Genomic DNA, 20,631 nt, shown 5'->3' on the forward strand with positions numbered 1-20,631 from the left:
AAACTTTGAATTCACTAACACAAGCAAAGTCACCACCCTGGTGGTGCGTAGTATGTCATTGCTTGTTTTTGAGCTAAAGCCCATGTCCAACACGGGATATGAAAATTTGTTTGAGTTCAATAGTCACCTCTGAAAACTTCTCCAAGTCCAAAAGTGTTATGCTGACTAGGACCTGTCCCTAGAAATGTGACGTTAAAGGCAGACTGGACAGCAGCAGTGGTGGGGAGTTTGGAGATGAACGTCAGTCTTCAGCGGTGTTTGGCTTCTTGTTGTGGTCTGAAGGTCAGCTGCTGGTAGTGCAGACTCGTGGGAATTTAAATGCTGTGGCTTGCAGACAGTCAGCTCTTGACACTTTACAGAGGCCATGCCGCTGTACATACCATGATAAATCATGTGGAGCATTGGCTTAGTGGGGATTGAGCTAATGGAATTTCTCCCCAGGTCACTGACAATGGTCATCCACAGTAGTGCAGAAAAGCAATTTAGCACTGAACACATTGCGACAATATTTGTCAGGAGTTCATGCTTTCTGGTCATGGCATCACCCCAAATACAGCCAATCTTTCTTGTGGTGTTAGGAGCAGCCTATGCACGTGACAGTAATTTCCTAGTCCGGCTGCTGCTAATCTCTGATCAGTGATGCAGAATGACATAGAATGTTGCAGGGAGTCTGTTGTTCTTGGATGGCAGGGGGCACATTTTAAGGAGGTGCAATGTTCTTGGTGCAGAAGTTTTGTATGTTGCAGAAACCACAGTAATTAGAGGCGTGATGAAAGTGCAGGACAACGAGAAACAAGAACTGAAAATTCTCAGAACATTTCTTTGTTTGTGGTGTAATGCAGCAGATTTTCATGGACGGTGTCACCGCAACAACATTGTACAGTGCAGCATTTTATAGACTTTATTTATTCTGTTACATTTTGACACTTTGAAACTAGTTTACATATTAGAAAATACGGTTGATAAGAGGAAGAAAATAGTGGCAGTCGCTGGCAGTTTGTACACTATGTACTCACATATTTCATGAAAGAAAACCCACACAATACCTGAAAAATAAATAGACATAACACAGTGGGCAATAACCGACAACAACAAAGATAGTAGAATCAACATTTTATTGCCAGTCCCCTATAGTGCTGGTTTACACAACTCTCTTCTGCCTTATACACTTCTTTCAAGAGGCCTACTTTTTTCTGAGTTTATTTCTGAAATCAGTGATGGTATTTTAAATCTGTTTTGCGATTCCAATGTAATATGTAGTTTTGTCACCAAATGTGTTTTGTTTTATTGGAATAAAATAACCTCTATGATCTTAATGAAACACATATAACATTTGACTTGCTTTCTCCTTCTAAGAACAGTTCATTGCAAAAGATGTTGATGTTAGTACTTAAGATTTTTGCTCACAAGTTTAGAAATACAGAAATCCTTGAATTTTTTTGTCAAGTTATGTCTTTACTTGCACTTGACATTTCATAATTTGTCACCCCAGGGAGCCAACAGCTCTTTCGTGGGTACATGTGGTGCACATGGGTCCCTGAGCTATTGCAGCCTTTATTCTTTTCTGGGCTGCTTTCCCTTCCTCTTCCTTCTCCTTCCCTGTCCTCCATCCTTTCCCTTTGTCCCTCCATTCCTTCTCTTGGTGTTATTCTTTATGTCAGCCAGGGTATCCTCATGACTTTGCTTCGTCTTGCAGTTTTGGTTGGTTGCTTTTCCTTCTCCTTTTTGGCTTTTTTTTTTTTTTTTTTTTTTTTTTTTTTTTTTTTTTTTTTTTTTTTTTTGTGTCCCCTCAGGCCTTTGACCTCCATCTCTAATTTGAAATATGTAGAGTGAGCCAGATGGGGAAGAACTACCTCCCTAGCATCTTTGGCATGGATTCCTCCTCCTCCCCCTCCCCCTCCCCTCTCCCTTTTTCACCTTCCCCTCCTCACCAAAGCCCTTTTGCCTCCTTGCTAGGTCACTAGCTCGGTAGCCAGTCCATTTGGTGGGACTGTTATGTACCCATCTGGCTGAGCCCCCTGATACCACAGGGATCACACTGCTGGTACATTTGCTGTGAATGTCTTGTGCAAGCCTAGGTGTGGTTGCCCATCTTTTCAGGGCATCGGAACTTCTGGCAGCGACCATCCTGCCTGGCAACCATTTCTGTGGCTGGGTGGCACCCACAAGGCAAGCCCCTGTTCAGAGTGGGTGTTACTAGGGCGGATGTTTGGCACATGAAATGTGTTAAACTCCCTTGCCGCTCTACTGCAGCCGCGTCTCTTCCTTAACGTCGTTCTGTCCCAATTCCTGTTTCTGCCTTTCCAGCCTGACCCTCCTTGGATACGCCCTGGGAGGAGGGCCAGATGTGCCGGCTTGAGATGAGACCCTTTCTATGGTTACTAGTCTGTACCAGGACCGACAGGGACACTTTTGCCACCACCTATCCCCTTTTCTTTGAGAAACATAAAGAGGACAAGTTCAGTGAAGTTGAGTCATGAAGCAAGATGAGCTGTGGCTTTCTCCTGATAAAAACAACTTCTGCCAGTCAGCCAGTCTCCCTCTGTGCCTGCGACTGGCTATTGCTCCTCACAGGTCACTCAGTATGAAACAGACTCTTCACGAGTTCAATAAACTTACGGCTAATCTGGAATGACATGGCATTCATTTCGTGCAGCGTGTCCAGAGAGACCCTAACACACTTTCATCATGGCATTTTGGAGGGATACCCTACCCGAGAAGGTAAAGGTAATGGTGTGCAGATGTGATATGAAACCATACATTCCACCTCCAATGTGTTGCTTCCATTGCCTCGAGTTCGGCCACATGTCCGCGTGATGTGATGCTACTCTCACCTGTGGTGACTGTGATCGCCCTCTTGATGTGGGGAGCCCTTGCACCCCACCGCCTGTGTAAACTGCTCTGGTTCCATTCTCCCCACTCACCAGTGTACATGAAGGAAAAAAATTCAGGAAATAAAGATCCTTGACCATCTCAGCTACTTTGAAGCCCGGAAGAAATTTGATAGACTTCACCCTGTAAATCTCTCCTCTACTTACGCCTCAGTTACACCTTCCCCTCCTCACCCCTCCCCCTTGCCAACAACTTGCACCCTTCCGTTTCCTCACCCTCGGCAGCTCCCGTCCCTTCCCCTCCAGGAACTCCTCCTCCTCCTCCTCCTCCTCCTCCTCCTCCTCCTCCTCCTCGGCCAGGGAAAACGTCCTCTTCTCTGGCTCCTGCTAGGGATGAGGCTCCATCTTGGAACACCTCTCCCTGCATTCTCAGGACAGGAAGCTTGCATCCTCTGGCTGGAGGAGAAACCCACACTCCGAAGTCCCCAAAGCCCCACACACTCTCTGTCCAATCCTGACATTACTGCCACCTATTCCCTTACTGATAACACCTCCTCCCTCCCTCTGAGGGAGAAGGAGGAGGAGGAGAAGAAGAAGAAGAAGAAGAAGAAGCAGCAGCACAAGTCGAAGGACATGGCTTCTCCAGCTACCCGGAGGGTCTTGCCCCTCCACCTCATCCCGAGTCAGACCCAGTTTTTATGGATGTCAGCCCATCCTCATTTCTGAAGACCACCGACCAAGTGACTTGAACTCCCCTCGGCTTCTTTATGTCTCACTTGGACTCTCACCACATGATAATCCAATGGAATTGCAGTCGATATTATTGCCACCTCCCAGAAAAAACTCCTTGTTTCCTCCTACTCTTTGTTCTGTTCTTTTCTTCAAGAAACTTGCTTTTGTGATGACCACTCTCTAAAGTTTTATGTTATTGAGGATTCTGTCGGAACTGTGCCAGTCCCAGGATAGCTTCTGTAGGGGGACTGGATCCTCCTTCATACCAACCTGGAAGTGATAGCAGTTATAGTGCAGATAAGTGCACCAATCACCATTTGCAATGTCTACCTCCCTCCAAGTAGGCCTCATCCTTATGTGGAACTGTCTGCCTTAGTACAGCAATTCCCATCTCTGTATCTCCTCCTTGGGGACTTCAGTGCACACCACACCTGTGAGTAAGTACGGGTACGGGTCTTCTACTTGACCAACTTACTACAGACCTTGATTTGTGTCTTCGCAATGACAGTTCCCCTACTCCCTTCAGTGCTCCTCGTGTAAGCTTTACTGATCTCGATTTCACAGTCTCCTCCCCTGCTCTTGTGGCTTGCCTACATTGGACAGTCGGTGATGATCTTTGTGACAGTGACCACTTTCCAGTGATTGTCATTTCCTGCGACTGCCAGGCCCTTACGGGCCACCACGTTGGACATTCTGCAGGGCCAATTGGCCTTTATATATGCCTGCTGTGCACTTTGACACCTCTCTCTCGAACTGCACTGATCCGGTCGTGCAGGGTATTTCTGCCATTATTCTTCATGCTGCTAGCACTGATGTTCCCCTATCCACAGGTCCTCCTCATAGTCGACCAGTACCATGGTGGACCAAGGACGTAGCAGTCGCTGTCCTGGACTGCCTGCGGGCAGTGCAAGAATTTAAATGACACCTTCCCAGACAAACCTCCTCACTTTTAAGTGTCTGTGCTAAGGCTCATTACCTTATTAAGAGGAGTAAAAAAGGAATGCTGGGAGAACTGTGTGTCCTCCCTGGGGACAAACGGCTCCACATTGCAGGTTTGGTCCAAGCTCTGTAGCCTTCTGGGCCACCAGTGGCAGTCAACTGTTGAGGGGCTTATCCTCCAAGGTGTTCTGTCTACTGATCCATTGGTCCTTGCAGAACACTTTGTGATAGCATCGGCATCCTATTCCTAACCTGCCACCTTTCTCCAGAAGAAACACAGAGTTGAACAGACCCCCTTCTGTTTCAGCCCTCACCAAGCTGAACCTTATAATGAACCCTTCACTGAATGGGAATTCTTGCAGGCTCTTACTTCTTTGTGACATGGTCACAGGCCCAGATTCCATCCACAACCAGATGATCCAGCATTTGGACATTACACAGAGGCAATATCTACTCAGGATCTTCAACGACATTTGGCTCGCGGGTGCCTTCCCTTCACAGTCGCAAGACAGTATAGTTGTCCCCGTCCTTAAACCAGGGAAGAACCCACATTTCTTTGACAGCTACTGCCCAATTAGCCTGACGAATGTACTTTGTAAACTGCTTGTATTTTGGGTACTCGAATCTCGGGGCCTTTTGTCCCCTTATCAGTGTGACTTCTGGGAAGGACGATCTCCAGCTGACCGTTTACTCAGATTTGAAACTGCAATCCGACTGGCTTTTACTAACTCCCGGCACTTTGTCACATTTGTCTTTGACCTACATAAGGCATATGACATAGCTTGGCACATTGCATTTTAGTTAGCTCCATGACTGGGGCTTTTGCAGCCCCCTGCATATTTTTTTGGGGATTTTTTTTATCACACCGGCTCTTCCACGTTCCAGTTGGCATATCACTCAGCATTCCTCAGATTCAGGAGAATGGTAACCCACAGGATTCTGTATTAAGTGTCACACACTTCCTCATAGCCAGCAATGGGCTTGTAACTTCCGTTGGCCCTCAGGCTACTGCAGTGTTTTATGTCGGCAATTTTTGCACCTGGTGCAGCTCTCATTTGGTAATGCCTACTGAGTGCCAGCTCCAAGGCACCATCCGATACTTCATGCACACAGAAGCTTAATGCTGTCCACCTTCTGGCCCACACATCTTGGGGTGCAGACCATGCTATTCTTCTCCATCTTTACAGTGCTCTGGTCTTGTCCAGTCTAGATTATAAAAGTCAGGTTTATGACTCAGCGGCTCCTTCCTGGAAATACTTGATCTTGTTCACCATTGTGGGGTGCGTCTGGCTATTGGTGTCTTTCGCACTAGTCCCATTGACAGTCTCCTCACAGAAGCGGGGATTCCCCCCTGTACAAATATGACATCTGGTGCGCTGCTGCTCTCAGTAATAAACTCCGCACAATCAAGGAGACTGCTGCACTTCGGTGATCTTCCTTCTGCTCCTCTTGGAAGGAGTCCACTGCTTTATGCCATCCACACATTGGTCATGCCAGGCTCATCCATTGTGTCCTGTGTAATGAACCACCGCCACAATATGATTGTGGAACCAGACTGACAATATCCCGCATATTCGTGCTACGTATAGTCTTCCTTAATTTTAATATTAGCAGACAATCCATGGATGGTTGAACTGGTCCTCAGTTTCCTCTGCGAAAGTTGTTATTTCCAGATAAAAGGTTTTGCTTTACTCCTGGAGCAGAAGCAGGGTGGTTGTGGTTGGGGCCTCTCTTCACATTTTCTCAGTCTGAGACCCCATGACCACTCCCCCTTCGAAAGGTCACTCTCTTTTTCCAATTTTTAGATTTGGTCTAACCTTTCATGCCTTTTACTGTGTGTGTTTTAACTTCCTTGTTTTATAGTTTGACTCTCCTGACTGGATCCCTCTACATGGTCACGTGATGCCCCAATATGCATGAAACTCCAAGCAGAAAAGAGGTGAAAGGCTTATGAGCAGAACATGCACACTTCCTACATCATTGTAGCTGTGCATACACAGTAACGCTATTTTCTGGTGCCATCTAGCAACTGTTCAAACAAACTTATTTCTAACAGGTCATGGGAGAATATTGTGAATGGTGATTTGAGAAACATTACTCTCAAAGCAAATTTGCTTTTATGAAATATTAATTATGTTACATGTGAGTACGTGATGAATTTCATAAATCACAGAGTGTTTGATTTTAAAACAAAACTTAAAACTTGGAGGACCAGCCACGTATGAGGGAAACTCCCCATCGCACCCCTCTCAGATTTAGTGGTAAGTTGGCCCATTGGATAGTCCACCAAAAACACAATTCGGATCAGACATGAAAACAGGAAGAAGGTGTACTGAACTGAAGAAGTAAAATAGAAACAGTGAATGGTCCAAATTTAATATGTGCAGTGTTGAGCAACATTACTGACTGTGGCATCATGGTTGTGTGGTCACAGTGTTAAACTATGAAGGGGAAGATCCGGGTTCAGATACCTCTTGTACACTGTATATATCTATATACTCCCCCACCACCCCACTGCCACCCTCCACACACACAAAATTACAAACTGTGTGTCTGGTCACTGACGTTACAAATTGTGTGTCTGGTCATTGACGTGTGTGTTTGCTGTGTCAAATTTTTGTATGTGCCGTGGCATAATGTCTGTTTGCAACAGTGAGGTGTAATGAAGGGACCTCCAGACGTACATACCTCCTATTTGTTCTACGCGGGTGCCACATATTAAATGTTAACTGATCACTGTTTCTATTTTACTTTTTTTTCTCACAGTTCAGTACACCACCTTCCAGTTTTCATGTTTGATTTATAGTCAGTTTGTGGACGGCTATCCAATGGGATAACTTATCACTAGATGGGGGGTGGGGGGGTGTGATTGGGAGTTTCTCTTGTTAGAAAAATTTCAGGTCCAGAAGATCAGAAATTTATGGCATTATTTAAAATTTTGCTGGAACATTTGTGTTTGATATCCCTTAAAGTGTACATGCATATATATGAATGCTTAGCTTTGCTTGTAGCTATACTGTATGTATGTTAATTTAAACCATTAATTTATTCCTATATGTGTGTTTGTGCTGCTGAACAGTGATGTTGCTGTTGCGATCTTGATTTAATTGCTTTGGAAACTATTCTGCTGTATTTGATGGAATTCGTATTTATACTTTCGTAACAAGAAAATATGCCATGTATATGTTGCTGCACATCACAGATCTCTTGCAACCCCCCCCCCCCCCCCCCCCCCAGAAGTGTGGAAGTTCTACACAGGTGCATAAAACCTTTACCATTCAAAAGATTGATAGGTTTCGCAGCTCTGTGTGAAAGTATACTGTCTCTTAACATAAAAAAATGTTTTTTTTACCCAGGAAAAATGTATTTTTAACCAGGAAATTTGGGAACTTTCTTCTTGTCTGCTTCTACACCCTGTTCAATCTCCATGAACATGTTTTTAAGATAAGAAGGAAAGTCCCATGTCCAATCAGTAATGGCATCAGCATATAAAACTTGACAAAATCGGACAAACTCAAGAGCCAGCATACTTGTGTTTATGTAACATTAAGTATTACAGAAAGTACTTCTATTCATTTAGTAAGAAAATTCCACAACATTTTAGAAAATATGAAGATGAAAAAATTAGGACACTGCAAAAGGCAAACCTGCTACAAGTTTTCATCATTGCCTTTACAAACTCCGCTGTGTTGAATTTCAAAGATTATCAACCGTAGTTTTATTACAATGTGTTCCACTCCATGTATAATCATGCACCCAGTTCATACATGTGCCAACTTTTACTGTACAAATATCTTGTAGTCACTGTTTTTGAAGTTATTCGATGCAGTGGACTTGCTGTGACTTCTACACGTTTTGTAATGGACGGGTCCTGAAAGAGAACTCCTTTGTATTCAAGCTAGTAAACTTACGTAATCAGCTTTGCAATAGCTCTCCTGTATTATAATCATGACATTTCTACTGTACAACCTCATTTATGACTGTGGGTGAACAGATTGTTCTCAACTTACAGCTCACAGTAGATTAAAACATGTGTTCCTGTAGCAATTTGATATTACAGAATGACAGTTCTCATGCTTAATCCCAAGTCGTTCCAGTGTTGGCGTTATCACTGCTGCCTTTGCTCCATGATGTCCAAGACACTGCCGAGGTACAACACCAAAGCATAAACAGGCCTGCTCAGCAGGTGGAGATGCACAATCACCGTCGTGCATTGTCGATGTTTTAAGCTGATGTCTTTTGCACCCAGTCTGCACTTACAGCAAACCAAAGCATGAACAGTGAGATGTTCCACACTTAACCACCACCTAAAAAACATTTCTGGTTTCTGAAAACAGCCTGAGTGGTTAGAAGTGGAACATGTTGTTCCACAAAATTGACTTGTTACACCCCAGCTTCTACACCGAATGACTTTATGTTGTGATCTTCTGAAGGCTTTAATTGCTAATATGTTATTAATGGATATTTAACTGTAATAAATACTACAAAGGATTATGTTTTTTGATGGATCTTCAATATGCTGTTTCCTTATAATAGGATAACAGGTAAGTTATGACATGAAAATAACTAAATACAAAAAGTCTTTAACTACTAGTGTGACATTTTTTGTCACGTTATTACAGCAAATCATACCAATAATGATGCATTTCCGAGAGCGCACCATTTATGGGCTTAAAGTGAAAATGAAAAATACAATGTGGTGTTTTCACATTTCTGCTTGTGATGTAGAGCACATTTGTGCCTTTTATAGGTTCAGCCTTTTGTAACATGTTGCCAAAATATTACATACATTATTTTGTGTTTCACGCAATATAATGGGTGCTCATTGTGAAATAACAGGAAGTGAAATCCTGATACTCTTACAACTCCATGTCACCATTAGCTAACTTCTCATGTGTGAAAATGGGTTAACATTGCAATAATTAGTTTTCAAACATTCAATTTATAAGTAAAATAAGCAGACAAAATCTATTAAACTATATTTTTATAGGCTGATCTCAGCTTTTATCTTAGGTTGATGTTTCTCTTTCTGAAGTATAAACAACTGAAATTTTTTCACTATATAGTACCCCTTTTCATTTCAGAAATCTTAGTGTGATGGAGCAGTTATTATTAAAATCTGTGGCCGCTGTTGTGCAGGACACGGGCATTGAAAAATGCACCTTCAAGAAAGTGTATACCTATTTGAGAACGCTCTCGACATTTGATGGTAAGTCAGAGTGCTGTGATCACCAAATTAAAACATGCAACTAGTAGTTAAAAAAGGCTAAAATATCACAAATTCCAGGGTCCATACGCTCCTGCATTTGGACTCTTTCGTATGTTGATACCAATGTGGCATTGTGGAGAAAAGTCAAGCACAAACAATGCAGTGCCTCTGTTTAAATCACACCCACTTCCATCAGTAACAGTGTCTTTTCTGTGGCCTGCTGACTCTTATTTATGTTACAGTAAAGTCTCAACACTCCAAGTTTCGCATAAATCTGAGCCTTGTAATAATAATAATAATAATAATAATCCCCGTGGAGAAAATACAGTAATGGACTCAAACATCCCAGAGCAAACAAACAAAGAACAACACACATCAATTAAACAATCAGAGGAAAACGAAATCTTAAGACTGCCACCAGAACAAGTACAAATAGAACACGAAGTGACACACATGCTAGATATAGAATACATATATAGAATACAAAGACACAAATACAGACATTAGACCATTCTTGCATAGACCGCCAAATAACCCACAAGTCGTAACAACAATAAAAACTATCAACACAATCATACACAACTAAATAAATGAAAACACAACTATGGAAGAGTTACAACTACTGGTTTATATATGAGCACTCACTACACTAAATATACACACTAGGCAGAGATCAGAACCAACCAACACATAGAAGAAACCCACAAAACCAGCATGGCAACACAGGCTACAGATCAGAATAGAAAACCTGAGAAAAGACATTGGACAGCTAACACAATTTATAAGACATCGAATGTCAGAAAAAAAACGAAAAAGGTTAGGTAAAATCTCACAACAAGAAGCGATAGAGCAATTAGATGAAAAGAAGCAGAAATTACAAGCATTGGCCAAACGACTAAGAAGATACAAAAAAGGTGAAAATAGAAGGAAACAAAACCAAACATTCAACACAAACCAAAAGAAATTTTACTAGACAAAAGATAACACACACATTAAAATAGACAATCCACCAAACATAGCAGACATGGAACACTTCTGGAGCAACATATGGTCAAACCTGGTACAACATAACAGGCATGCACGGTGGATAGAAGCAGAAACACACACATACAAGATGATACCACAAATGCCTGAAGTGATAATTTTGCAACATGAAGTCACCAAAGCAATTAATTCTACTCACAATTGGAAAGCCCCTGGAAAAGATAAAATAGCAAATTTCTGGCTAAAGAAGTTCACCTCAACACATTCACATCTAACTAAATTATTTAACATAAATGTCTGCTTGTGTGTGTGTATGTGCGGATGGATATGTGTGTGTGTGTGCGCGAGTGTACACCTGTCCTTTTTTCTCCCTATGGTAAGTCTTCCTGCTCCCGGGATTGGAATGACTCCTTACCCTCTCCCTTAAAACCCACATCCTTTCATCTTTCCCTCTCCTTCCCTCTTTCCTGAAGAAGCAACCATTGGTTGCGAAAGCTAGAAATTTTGTGTGTGTGTTTGTGTGTTATTTTATTGTGCCTGTCTACTGGCGCTTTCCCGCTTGGTAAGTCTAGGAATCTTTGTTTTTAATAAATTATTTAACAGTTACATTGCAAACCCATACACATTCCCTGATACACTTACACATGGGATAACTTATATGAAATCTAAAGATCAAGCAGACACAGCAAACCCAGCTAAATACCGCCCCATAACATGCCTACCAACAATATACAAAATATTAACTTCAGTCTTTACACAGAAATTAATGACACATACAACACAGAACAAAATTATAAATGAAGAACAAAAAGGCTGTTGCAAAGGAGCACGAGGATGCAAAGAGCAACTGATAATAGATGTAGAGGTAACATATCAAGCTAAAACCAAACAAAGGTCGCTGCACTACGCATACATTGATTACCGAAAAGCTTTTGATAGTGTTCCTCACTCATGGTTACTACAAATATTGGAATATATAAAAAGTAGACCCTAAATTGATACAGTTCCTAAACATAGTAATGAAAAATTGGAAAACCACACTTAATATCCAAACAAATTCAAATAATATCACATCACAGCCAATACAGATTAAGCGTGGAATATACAAAGGAGACTGCCTGTTATGTTGTACCAGGTTTCTGGTTCTGCCTTGCTCTGAACCCACTATCCAACATGCTAAATAATACAAATTATGGATACAATATTACTGGAACATACCCACACAAAATCACACATTTGCTATACATTGATGATCTAAAACTACTGGCAGCAACAAATCACCAACTCAACCAATTACTAAAGATAACAGAAGTATTCAGCAATGATATAAATATGGCTTTTGGAACAGACAAATGTAAGAAAAATAGCATATTCAAGGGAAAACACACTAAACAAGAAGATTACATATTGGACTACCACAGCGACTGCATAGAAGTGATGGAAAAAACAGATGCCTATAAATATCTAGGATACAGACAAAAAATAGGAATAGATAATACAAATATTAAAGAAGAACTAAAAGAAAAAAATAGACAAAGACTAACAAAAATATTGAAAACAGAATTGACAGCAAGAAAAAAAACAAAAGCTATAAATACTTATGCTATATCAATATTGACCTACTTATTTGGAGTAGTGAAATGGAGTAACACAGACCTAGAAGCACTCAATACACTTACACGATCAAAATTCCACAAAACCTACATTATGGACAGGTAGACAATTTAAGAGAATTCTTTGTAGAACGAGCAGAAACAAGCAAAATACACAAAGCAATCACCCATATAAATACATCGGCTACACCACTGCAATTTCATAACCACTTCTACAACCCTTTAGATCACATAACATCAACAGATACGAAGAAAGTAAATTGGAAAAAGAAAACACTACATGGCAAGCACCCGTTTCATCTAACACAGCCACACATCAATCAAGACGCATCCAACACATGGCTAACAAAAGACAATATATACAATGAGATGGAAGGATTCATGATTGCAATACAGGATCAAACAATAAACACCAGATATTACAGCAAGCATATTATTAAAGATCCCAATACCACAACAGATAAATGCAGACTTTGCAAACAACAAATAGAAACAGTAGATCACATCACAAGCGGATGTACAATACTAGCAAATACAGAATACCCCAGAAGACATGACAATGTAGCAAAAATAATACATCAACAGCTTGCCTTACAACATAAACTTATAAAACAACACATTTCCACATACAAGTATGCACCACAAATTGTACTGGAGAATGATGAATACAAATTATACTGGAACAGAACCATTATAACAGATAAAACAAAACCACATAACAAACCTGACATCATACTCACCAATAAAAAGCAGAAATTAACACAACTAATCGAAATATCCGTACCCAATACAATAAATATACAAAAGAAAACAGGAGAAAAAATTGAAAAATACATCCAACTAGCTGAGGAAGTCAAGGATATGTGGCATCAGGATAAAGTTGACATTATACCAATTATACTATCAACTACAGGAGTCATACCACACAATATCCACCAGTACATCAATGCAATACAGCTACATCCTAACTTATATATACAACTATAGAAATCCGTAATTATTGGTACATGTTCAATTACCCGAAAGTTCCTAAATGCAATATAACATATACCGTACAGTTAAAAGGAAGTCACACTTGATCAAGGTCCGTGTCACTTTCTACTTTTGACCAGACATAACGTCTGAGATAAGAAAGAAATAATAATAATAATAATAATAATAATAATAATAATAATACAGGGTATCAGTCATCAATTCATTTCCCTCATCTGCTCATAGTGCAATTTCTGTTGAACCACTCTTCCCCCTTAGTTGTGTCTGTGTCAGTGACACTACAAATATACTTCTCCAGGTTTTTAAGTGTTTACACAAGCAATCCTTTCGTTGGAAATAGTATTTTAGGTGTTTGTCATAGTCATTACAGTACAATGTTGTTTTGCTTTCTTTTTTGATTTTTTTCATTTGTACCCCTTCTAAAAATGAGTGCTGCAATGGAGAAAACAAAATTTGTGTCTTTGAACGTTAAGTTAGAATGATTGAAACAAGTTGACAAAGGAGCTACAATAAAAAAAAACTTGCTCTCTAATACAGGTAAACAATGTCACTGTTGTTGACTAGTGAAGAAACTGACTTAAATTGGTACAGTTTTCTAAAAAGAAATGCTCTGAAAGCCCTCTTAGCCGAAATGAAAATACTGTGAAGAATCAAGTGTTTGCAAAAAAACAAGTAAGGTATTTTTAACTTGGCATATGCAACAAAGACAGAAGGGGGTTCTGATTTGTGGCCGAGTCTTCCAGGAGGAACCCCTTTTTTTCCATTTTGCAAAAAAAAAAAAAAAAAAAAGGCAGCTGTTGGAGGGTGATGACGGTTTTGCCACTAGTGCGGATTGCCTCAACAGATAAAAGAAGAGGTATAGGATGTGTCAAATATATACGGAGGAAAATACTCTGGTGACTGAGGCAATTTTGGCATGTATTGTATAGTTTTTAAAAAATCATAACTGAAGAAAATTTCTCTAATGAACAAATTTACATCTGTGTCAAAACTGTTTTAAACTTCAAAATGTTACTGGCAAAAATGCTTGCTTCTCATGAAGAAAAAAGTGCTCTTGGGCACAAAAAAAGTAAAGAGCAGCTCACAGTTATGACAGCTTCAAATGCAACATGAAACAAAAAAGTAATACTGTTTGTGATTGGGATGTCTGACAAGCCAAGAAAATTCCAAGAATTTCACCATGGCAGCTCTTCCGCTTATCTACATGCACCAAAATAATGCCTTGATGAAAAACATTAAAAATTTGTTTTTGTACTTATTTATACCACAGTGCAAAAACGTTTTAAAGGGAAAGGGCTGTTATGAAAAGCTATTTTGACAATGTATAATGCATCCTCACCTGCAAGTGTGGAAGAACTGTAGTGTGCCCACCTTGTCTCTCTCACCAGAGATTACCAGTTTGATTCAGCAAATGCATGAGGGAATTGTCGAACACCTGAATGAAATGTGTCATGAGCGACTGGGTACAATCAGTTTTGCATTTGGGAGATAATGAAAGCATTGCAGGAGCTTTAAAGAAAGTGACTGTGAAGGACATTCTGTGCTGGATCAGTGAGTCTTGGAGCAAGATAATCAGATACAATTTCTAAGTCATGGAGAAAAATTCTACAGGAAAGTAGGCCTAACACAGGAATGGAAAGTTTGACAATGAGGGTGATCACCGATTCTGTGATTTAATCAGAATACTCTTCTATAATTGACATGATGGGTCACTCCTATAGCGGTGCTGCACGTGAGGCCACACATGACACCAACCGCAGGAAAATGTTGCAGATTCACGAAGCAAAAGACGCTCTACCGTTATTGCATGAAGTAAATTGTTACCAGCCTTAAGTTATAACCTTTATTTTGCCAGTGTAGACACCTGTGTAAACTATTTTCTTTTCAGCATCATTTTGTTTCTTTTTTCTCTCATAAATTTATAGTCCATGTTTTCAGTAGTTTGACGTGGTTCCATTCATCTCAAGCTATTGAGACTCAGCAGTACTTCTTTTGTATATCAGATTTAATGCATTCAAATAAGTTTCATAAAAATATTTCCATTAGTTAGATGACAAATATATATCTTTTACTTTCTTTGCATCAGTGCGTAATACTTCACTTTAGTGTAACTTTCAAGAAATTTCCATTCAGAGAAATGTCAGTGAAAAAACACTCATCTGAAAATTTGGTAAGTACATGTATCACACAATTAGTTTAAGAAATATAGTAACAAGAAACACCAAGGAACTTTGAGACATCATAATCTACATGATGTAAAACTGAAACATGCACCATCATCATCACAATTTCGCTTCACACTATAATTGTGAAGAGAGTCTCCTACTGGTGATACGAGCAAATTGAGGGGAATGCTGTTCCTGTCGGTTGTTTCCACCTGTGTTCAGGAAAAGTCAATCTTTCTGCATGACACCACCCCCCACCCCACTCTGCCAAAAGATCTTTCTCTTTCCGTCTTGCCTTACTCCCTGTGGTCAGCAGGATCTATCTGTGGCCTTATCAACTGTCAGATTTTTTGTTGTCAGTAGGTAGATCTACCCTGTCCTAGATATTATGGTAAGTAGATTGTAATTGTGTCATTTAGGATGGATTCTTAAGTATTTCTCATCCAAGTATCTATCTCAAATTCTTTAGCTGGGAGAGGGTAGAGCTCACCCATTAGAATTGTAGTGATAACAGATCTCAAGGTTAATGCTGTCCTCAGTGCTGTGGTAACTTTGCTAGGCATGGTCCTATTGTTGGAGGTTGTATACACTTGCCTTCCTCTGACATTTGAAATGACATATTTCTGCAAGTTACGTGGGAGGGATTGTACAGAGGTGTCCAAAATTAAAGCAACAAACCAAAATTTTGTAAGGTTGCATTTATTTTGCCACAAAACAGTATAATCAGGTGATAGTAAAGTAGAAACAATATGAAGAATACAGAACGTAAGCAACTGCAACATACATAACAGTACACAAAAATGTTCTTCATTTTTTCCAACCTAACAGATTTACACACCCATTCCTACAACTGGTTAATGCACTCATTATGGGGTGTGAACTATGGCAGCAATACAAGACTGACAAATTACTGGGCATGCTCTGAATGAAGTCATCAATCGTGTGTTGAGGCAATAACTCCCATTCTTCTTGCAGTGCTGCTTGCAAGTCTTGGAGAGTGGTTGATGGATGCTGACGTGATGCAACTTGTGTCCCTAGTGCATCCCAGATGTACTGTATGGGATTCAAGTGGGGAAGAGCAGGCCATGCCATGTGTGCAATAGCTTATATTCATAAGAAAACATCAACCACATGTGCTCTGAGGTCGAGCATTATCGTTTAGCAATACGAAGTCTTGGACCCACAGCACCTTGCAGCAGCTGCACACGAGGTCCCAAGAGCTCATCACATTACCTGGCAGTGGTTAAACCTTGCCTATTTAACGATACAGTTTCATGAAGAGGTGTTTGAATGGTTAACATAATCCGTGCCCACACCATTAGGGATCATCCTCAAATCAGTCTCTTTCCACAATGGTTGGGTCCCTAAATAGTGCCAATCCATCAAGAATCATTATACAGACCAAATCAGGACTCATCTGTGAAAAAAGAATTTCCCACTGTCAAGACTGTTCAGGTGGCATGTTGATGGCTCCACTCTAGATGTTCCCTTCTCTGAAGATGCCTCGGGGGACACATTCAGACGGTCTGTAACAAAAAAAGTCACTCTGCTAAAGCCTACTGTACACCATTTGTTGCTACAACATATCCAGTGGATGCTGTGAGGCCAGATGCCAGATGCGGTGCAGTACGAAGGTGGTACCGTCGTACCCTTAATGCCAAATAACGGTTCTCTCTTTCTGATGTTACACATGGTCGGCCCTGATCTGATCTTGTGTATACAGTTTTGATCTCTCTAAACTGTCGCCACATCCGAAAAACAACACAACCATTCACATTAAGCCATCGGGCCACATCAGTTTGCGACTTTCCTGCTTCCATTTTTCCCATGGCTTTCCACTGCAGAGCACCTGGTAGCATCTTCTCTGCAATACTGCCCTGTCTGTGACCGTGTACACAGCGATTGTGGATGTGGGACTACCCAGCAAACACTATCCCGTTTGATAGATGCCCCGACGTCATCGTTGGTGTGGTTGTCTGGTGACCAGAATACCATCTTTTGTGCAGGATACAATTGCACGATTGCAGTTTGTATGATTATATCATGAATTAGATGCAGGACAGAGTAATAGTGGTTTGTTGCTTTAATTTTGGACACCGGTGTAGTTTAACATGAACTCTAAATCATGGTGCAGCTGGATGTTTTTCACATCAGCAAGTCATTGCCAGAGGCAAAAGAAGTTATATGTGACTGAAAGAGTCATAGAACTGATAGAGGACTCAATCCAGAACTTTGGTTTTTATTCTGGCTCCTACCCACTGAACTACATACCATGCAAAATAAAATGATGATGGCCATGTCAAGTGAGCGAATAGTATTAATATTTCTGTTCATTTGTGAACCTTTAATATGGCTTAAGACAAGCGTATCAATTGCTTTTGATAGTTATCACAATGTGCCTCAAAAATGCATATAAAATGGATGAATTGTGATCAGTCTGTTGATCTCTCTCTGTGGACAGTCTTTAACTACAGAATACATTGACAATAAAATAATAATAATAATATCACTTATTTCATTTAGACACATTGTCATGTGGCAATTAGAGTTTGTTATGGCATTTGTGTCATTTTTCAAGAAATGATTAAGGAGAATTGCAGATCATTTTACTGGGGATAGCAGAATGAAGATCTGATGTACATGAACATCATGCTTTCATTTTTCCAATGAAATAGATCAAGTATTTTTATTATGTTTCTGACATCCTTTACATCTGATGTATATCAACTTTTTCTTATTCTTTTTTTCCATACAAATCAAATAATGTACAGTATGTCTTATTATCAGGGCAGATACAGTATGTCTTATTATCAGGGCAGAGCCTCATGTTGCATACACAGTGTTGTGGGATTTGGCACTGAGGTACATTTGATAAATTTTTATTTGAGGGAGAACAGGACTCGAAAGGCTATTGGACCAACTTGATTAGGTTTCTCGTGGTTTCTGTCAACCATTTCAGGTGAATACTGGAATGCATAATACAATAAAATACACAGACACAAGGCTTGTGTCTGTGTATGTGCAGATGGATATGTGTGTGTGTGTGTGTGTGTGTGTGTGTGTGTGTGCGTGTGCGAGTGTACACCTGTCCTTTTTTTCCCCTAAGGGAAGTCTTTCCGCTCCCGGGATTGGAATGACTCCTTACCCTCTCCCTTAAAACCCACATCCTTTCGTCTTTCCCTCTCCTTCCTGAAGAAGCAACCATCGGTTGCGAAAGCTAGTAATTGTGTGTGTGTGTTTGTGTGTTTTGTTCATGTGCCTGTCTGCCGGCGGTTTCCCGCTTGGTAAGTCTTGGAATCTTTGTTTTTATTATATTTTTCCCATGTGGAAGTTTCTTTCTATTTTATTTATATAGTCTATAAAATAGAAAGAAACTTCCACATGGGAAAAATATATTAAAAACGAAGATTCCAAGACTTGCCAAGCGGGAAAGCGCCGGTAGATAGGCACAATCAATAAAACACACACACACACACACACACAGAATTTGAGCTTTCGCAACCGGCGGCTGCTTCGTCAGGAAAGAGGGAAGGAAAAGGAAAGATGAAAGGATGTGGGTTTTAAGGGAGAGGGTAAGGAGTCATTCCAATCCCGGGAGCGGAAAGACTTACCTTAGGGGGGAAAAAAGGATAGGTATATGCTCGCGCGCGCGCGCGCACACACACACACACACACACACACACACACACACATATCCATCCATACATACACAGACACAAGCACACATGTCTGCTTGTGTCTGTGTATGTATGGATGGATATGCGTGTGTGTGTGTGTGTGTGTGTGTGTGTGTGTGTGTGTGTGTGTGTGTGTGTGTGTGTGTGTGCGCGCGCAAGTATATACCTATCGTTTTTTTCCCCCCTAAGGTAAGTCTTTCCGCTCCCGGGATTGGAATGACTCCTTACCCTCTCCCTTAAAATCCACATCCTTTCATCTTTCCTTTTCCTTCCCTCTTTCCTGACGAAGCAGCCGCCGGTTGCGAAAGCTCAAATTCTGTGTGTGTGTTTGTGTTTTATTCATTGTGCCTATCTACCGGCGCTTTCCCGCTTGGTAAGTCTTGGAATCTTTGTTTTTAATATAATATATATAGTCGTAACACTTAAGTTTGTATACTTATTCAATATTTTTCTCTAGTGGATAAATCATGACTGGAAAGATTGTAATTAGAAATTACAAAATAAAAAAATGTTCAGATGTTACTGTAAATGCACAGAGAAGAGGTGAAAAATGTGAGGTTCATATAGTGGGACTAAGAAAACCCATAATGACACAGCTAAACTGTATCTTGTGAAATTAACTTTAAGAAAAAAAAAAAAACAAAGATCCTTATGTTAAAGTCACTTGGAGTGTGCTTCCCACTTATCAATCAGAAGAGTAAGTTCTCAGTAAAAAACCTAAAACAAGGAATAAGCCTATTCTTGTAGATGAAATTGTATGCTGACTTTACAGGATAAAATTACAGTGAGAGAAAATAACAGAAAAAGGGAAATTAAAAAGTTGTGGTGCTATAGAGAAGTAATTAACAGGACATGGTCACATGAAGAGGCTACTGACAGAGAATCTGCCACAAATACATTGAAAATGCATTCTTGTGATGAAAGTAACTGTATAAAACAGGGAAAAAATAGATGGAGGGTTGCTATAACGAGAAGCAGCTCACAGCAGGATGACTGGCAAAATATGAAGTTGCCACTTAAGATGCGAGAAATGACCTTTGATGCCATAAAAAAATAGTCCTCAGATAAATGTTGTTCATAGATTAAATACAGAATTCTCTGTAAAGAAGCACTCATGAAAATAAAAGTTTGTGGCTTTCAATATCTTATTACTTCCAAATGATAAAAATTTATGTTGTACACTTCCCTGTCACATACTTTTTTAGAAAGTTGCGAACATTACATACATCTATAAATGAACAGTGTGTATCTTATTTTCTGAAAATGACATTGAAGTGTTAAAAGGGTAGTAAATAACAGAACATGATAAACCTGTGTAGTGTTTTGGTACTTTATTTGTATTAGTAAACTGCTAACAACACCCAGTCCTAATTGCAGTTTGCCCAGCTAATGACAACCGAAACCAATAAAAATTTGAGTTTCAGTATCTCATACAATTTCTGGCTGACTTTAAAAAATTAAAATGGTGCCATAATCTGCATATTAAGA

At 40.2% G+C, this 20,631-nt stretch overlaps 1 protein-coding gene and 1 long non-coding RNA gene across 2 annotated transcripts in view; one reads left to right on the forward strand and one right to left on the reverse strand.

The window, feature by feature from the left end:
• The window catches only part of LOC126356054 (origin recognition complex subunit 1-like), a 128,885-nt gene that overhangs the window by 87,906 nt on the left and 20,348 nt on the right, over positions 1-20,631 (forward strand). The window contains exon 9 of the mRNA XM_050006748.1: positions 9,587-9,711. Within this exon, the coding sequence (XP_049862705.1) occupies positions 9,587-9,711 (125 nt within the window). The remainder of the gene's footprint in view (positions 1-9,586; positions 9,712-20,631) is intronic.
• The window catches only part of LOC126356055 (uncharacterized), a 58,602-nt gene that overhangs the window by 36,017 nt on the left and 1,954 nt on the right, over positions 1-20,631 (reverse strand). The gene's annotated exons all lie outside the window — the stretch shown is intronic.

The sequence above is a fragment of the Schistocerca gregaria genome, chromosome 3 (assembly GCF_023897955.1).
Source record: "Schistocerca gregaria isolate iqSchGreg1 chromosome 3, iqSchGreg1.2, whole genome shotgun sequence".
NCBI classification, from domain to species: Eukaryota; Metazoa; Arthropoda; class Insecta; order Orthoptera; family Acrididae; genus Schistocerca; species Schistocerca gregaria.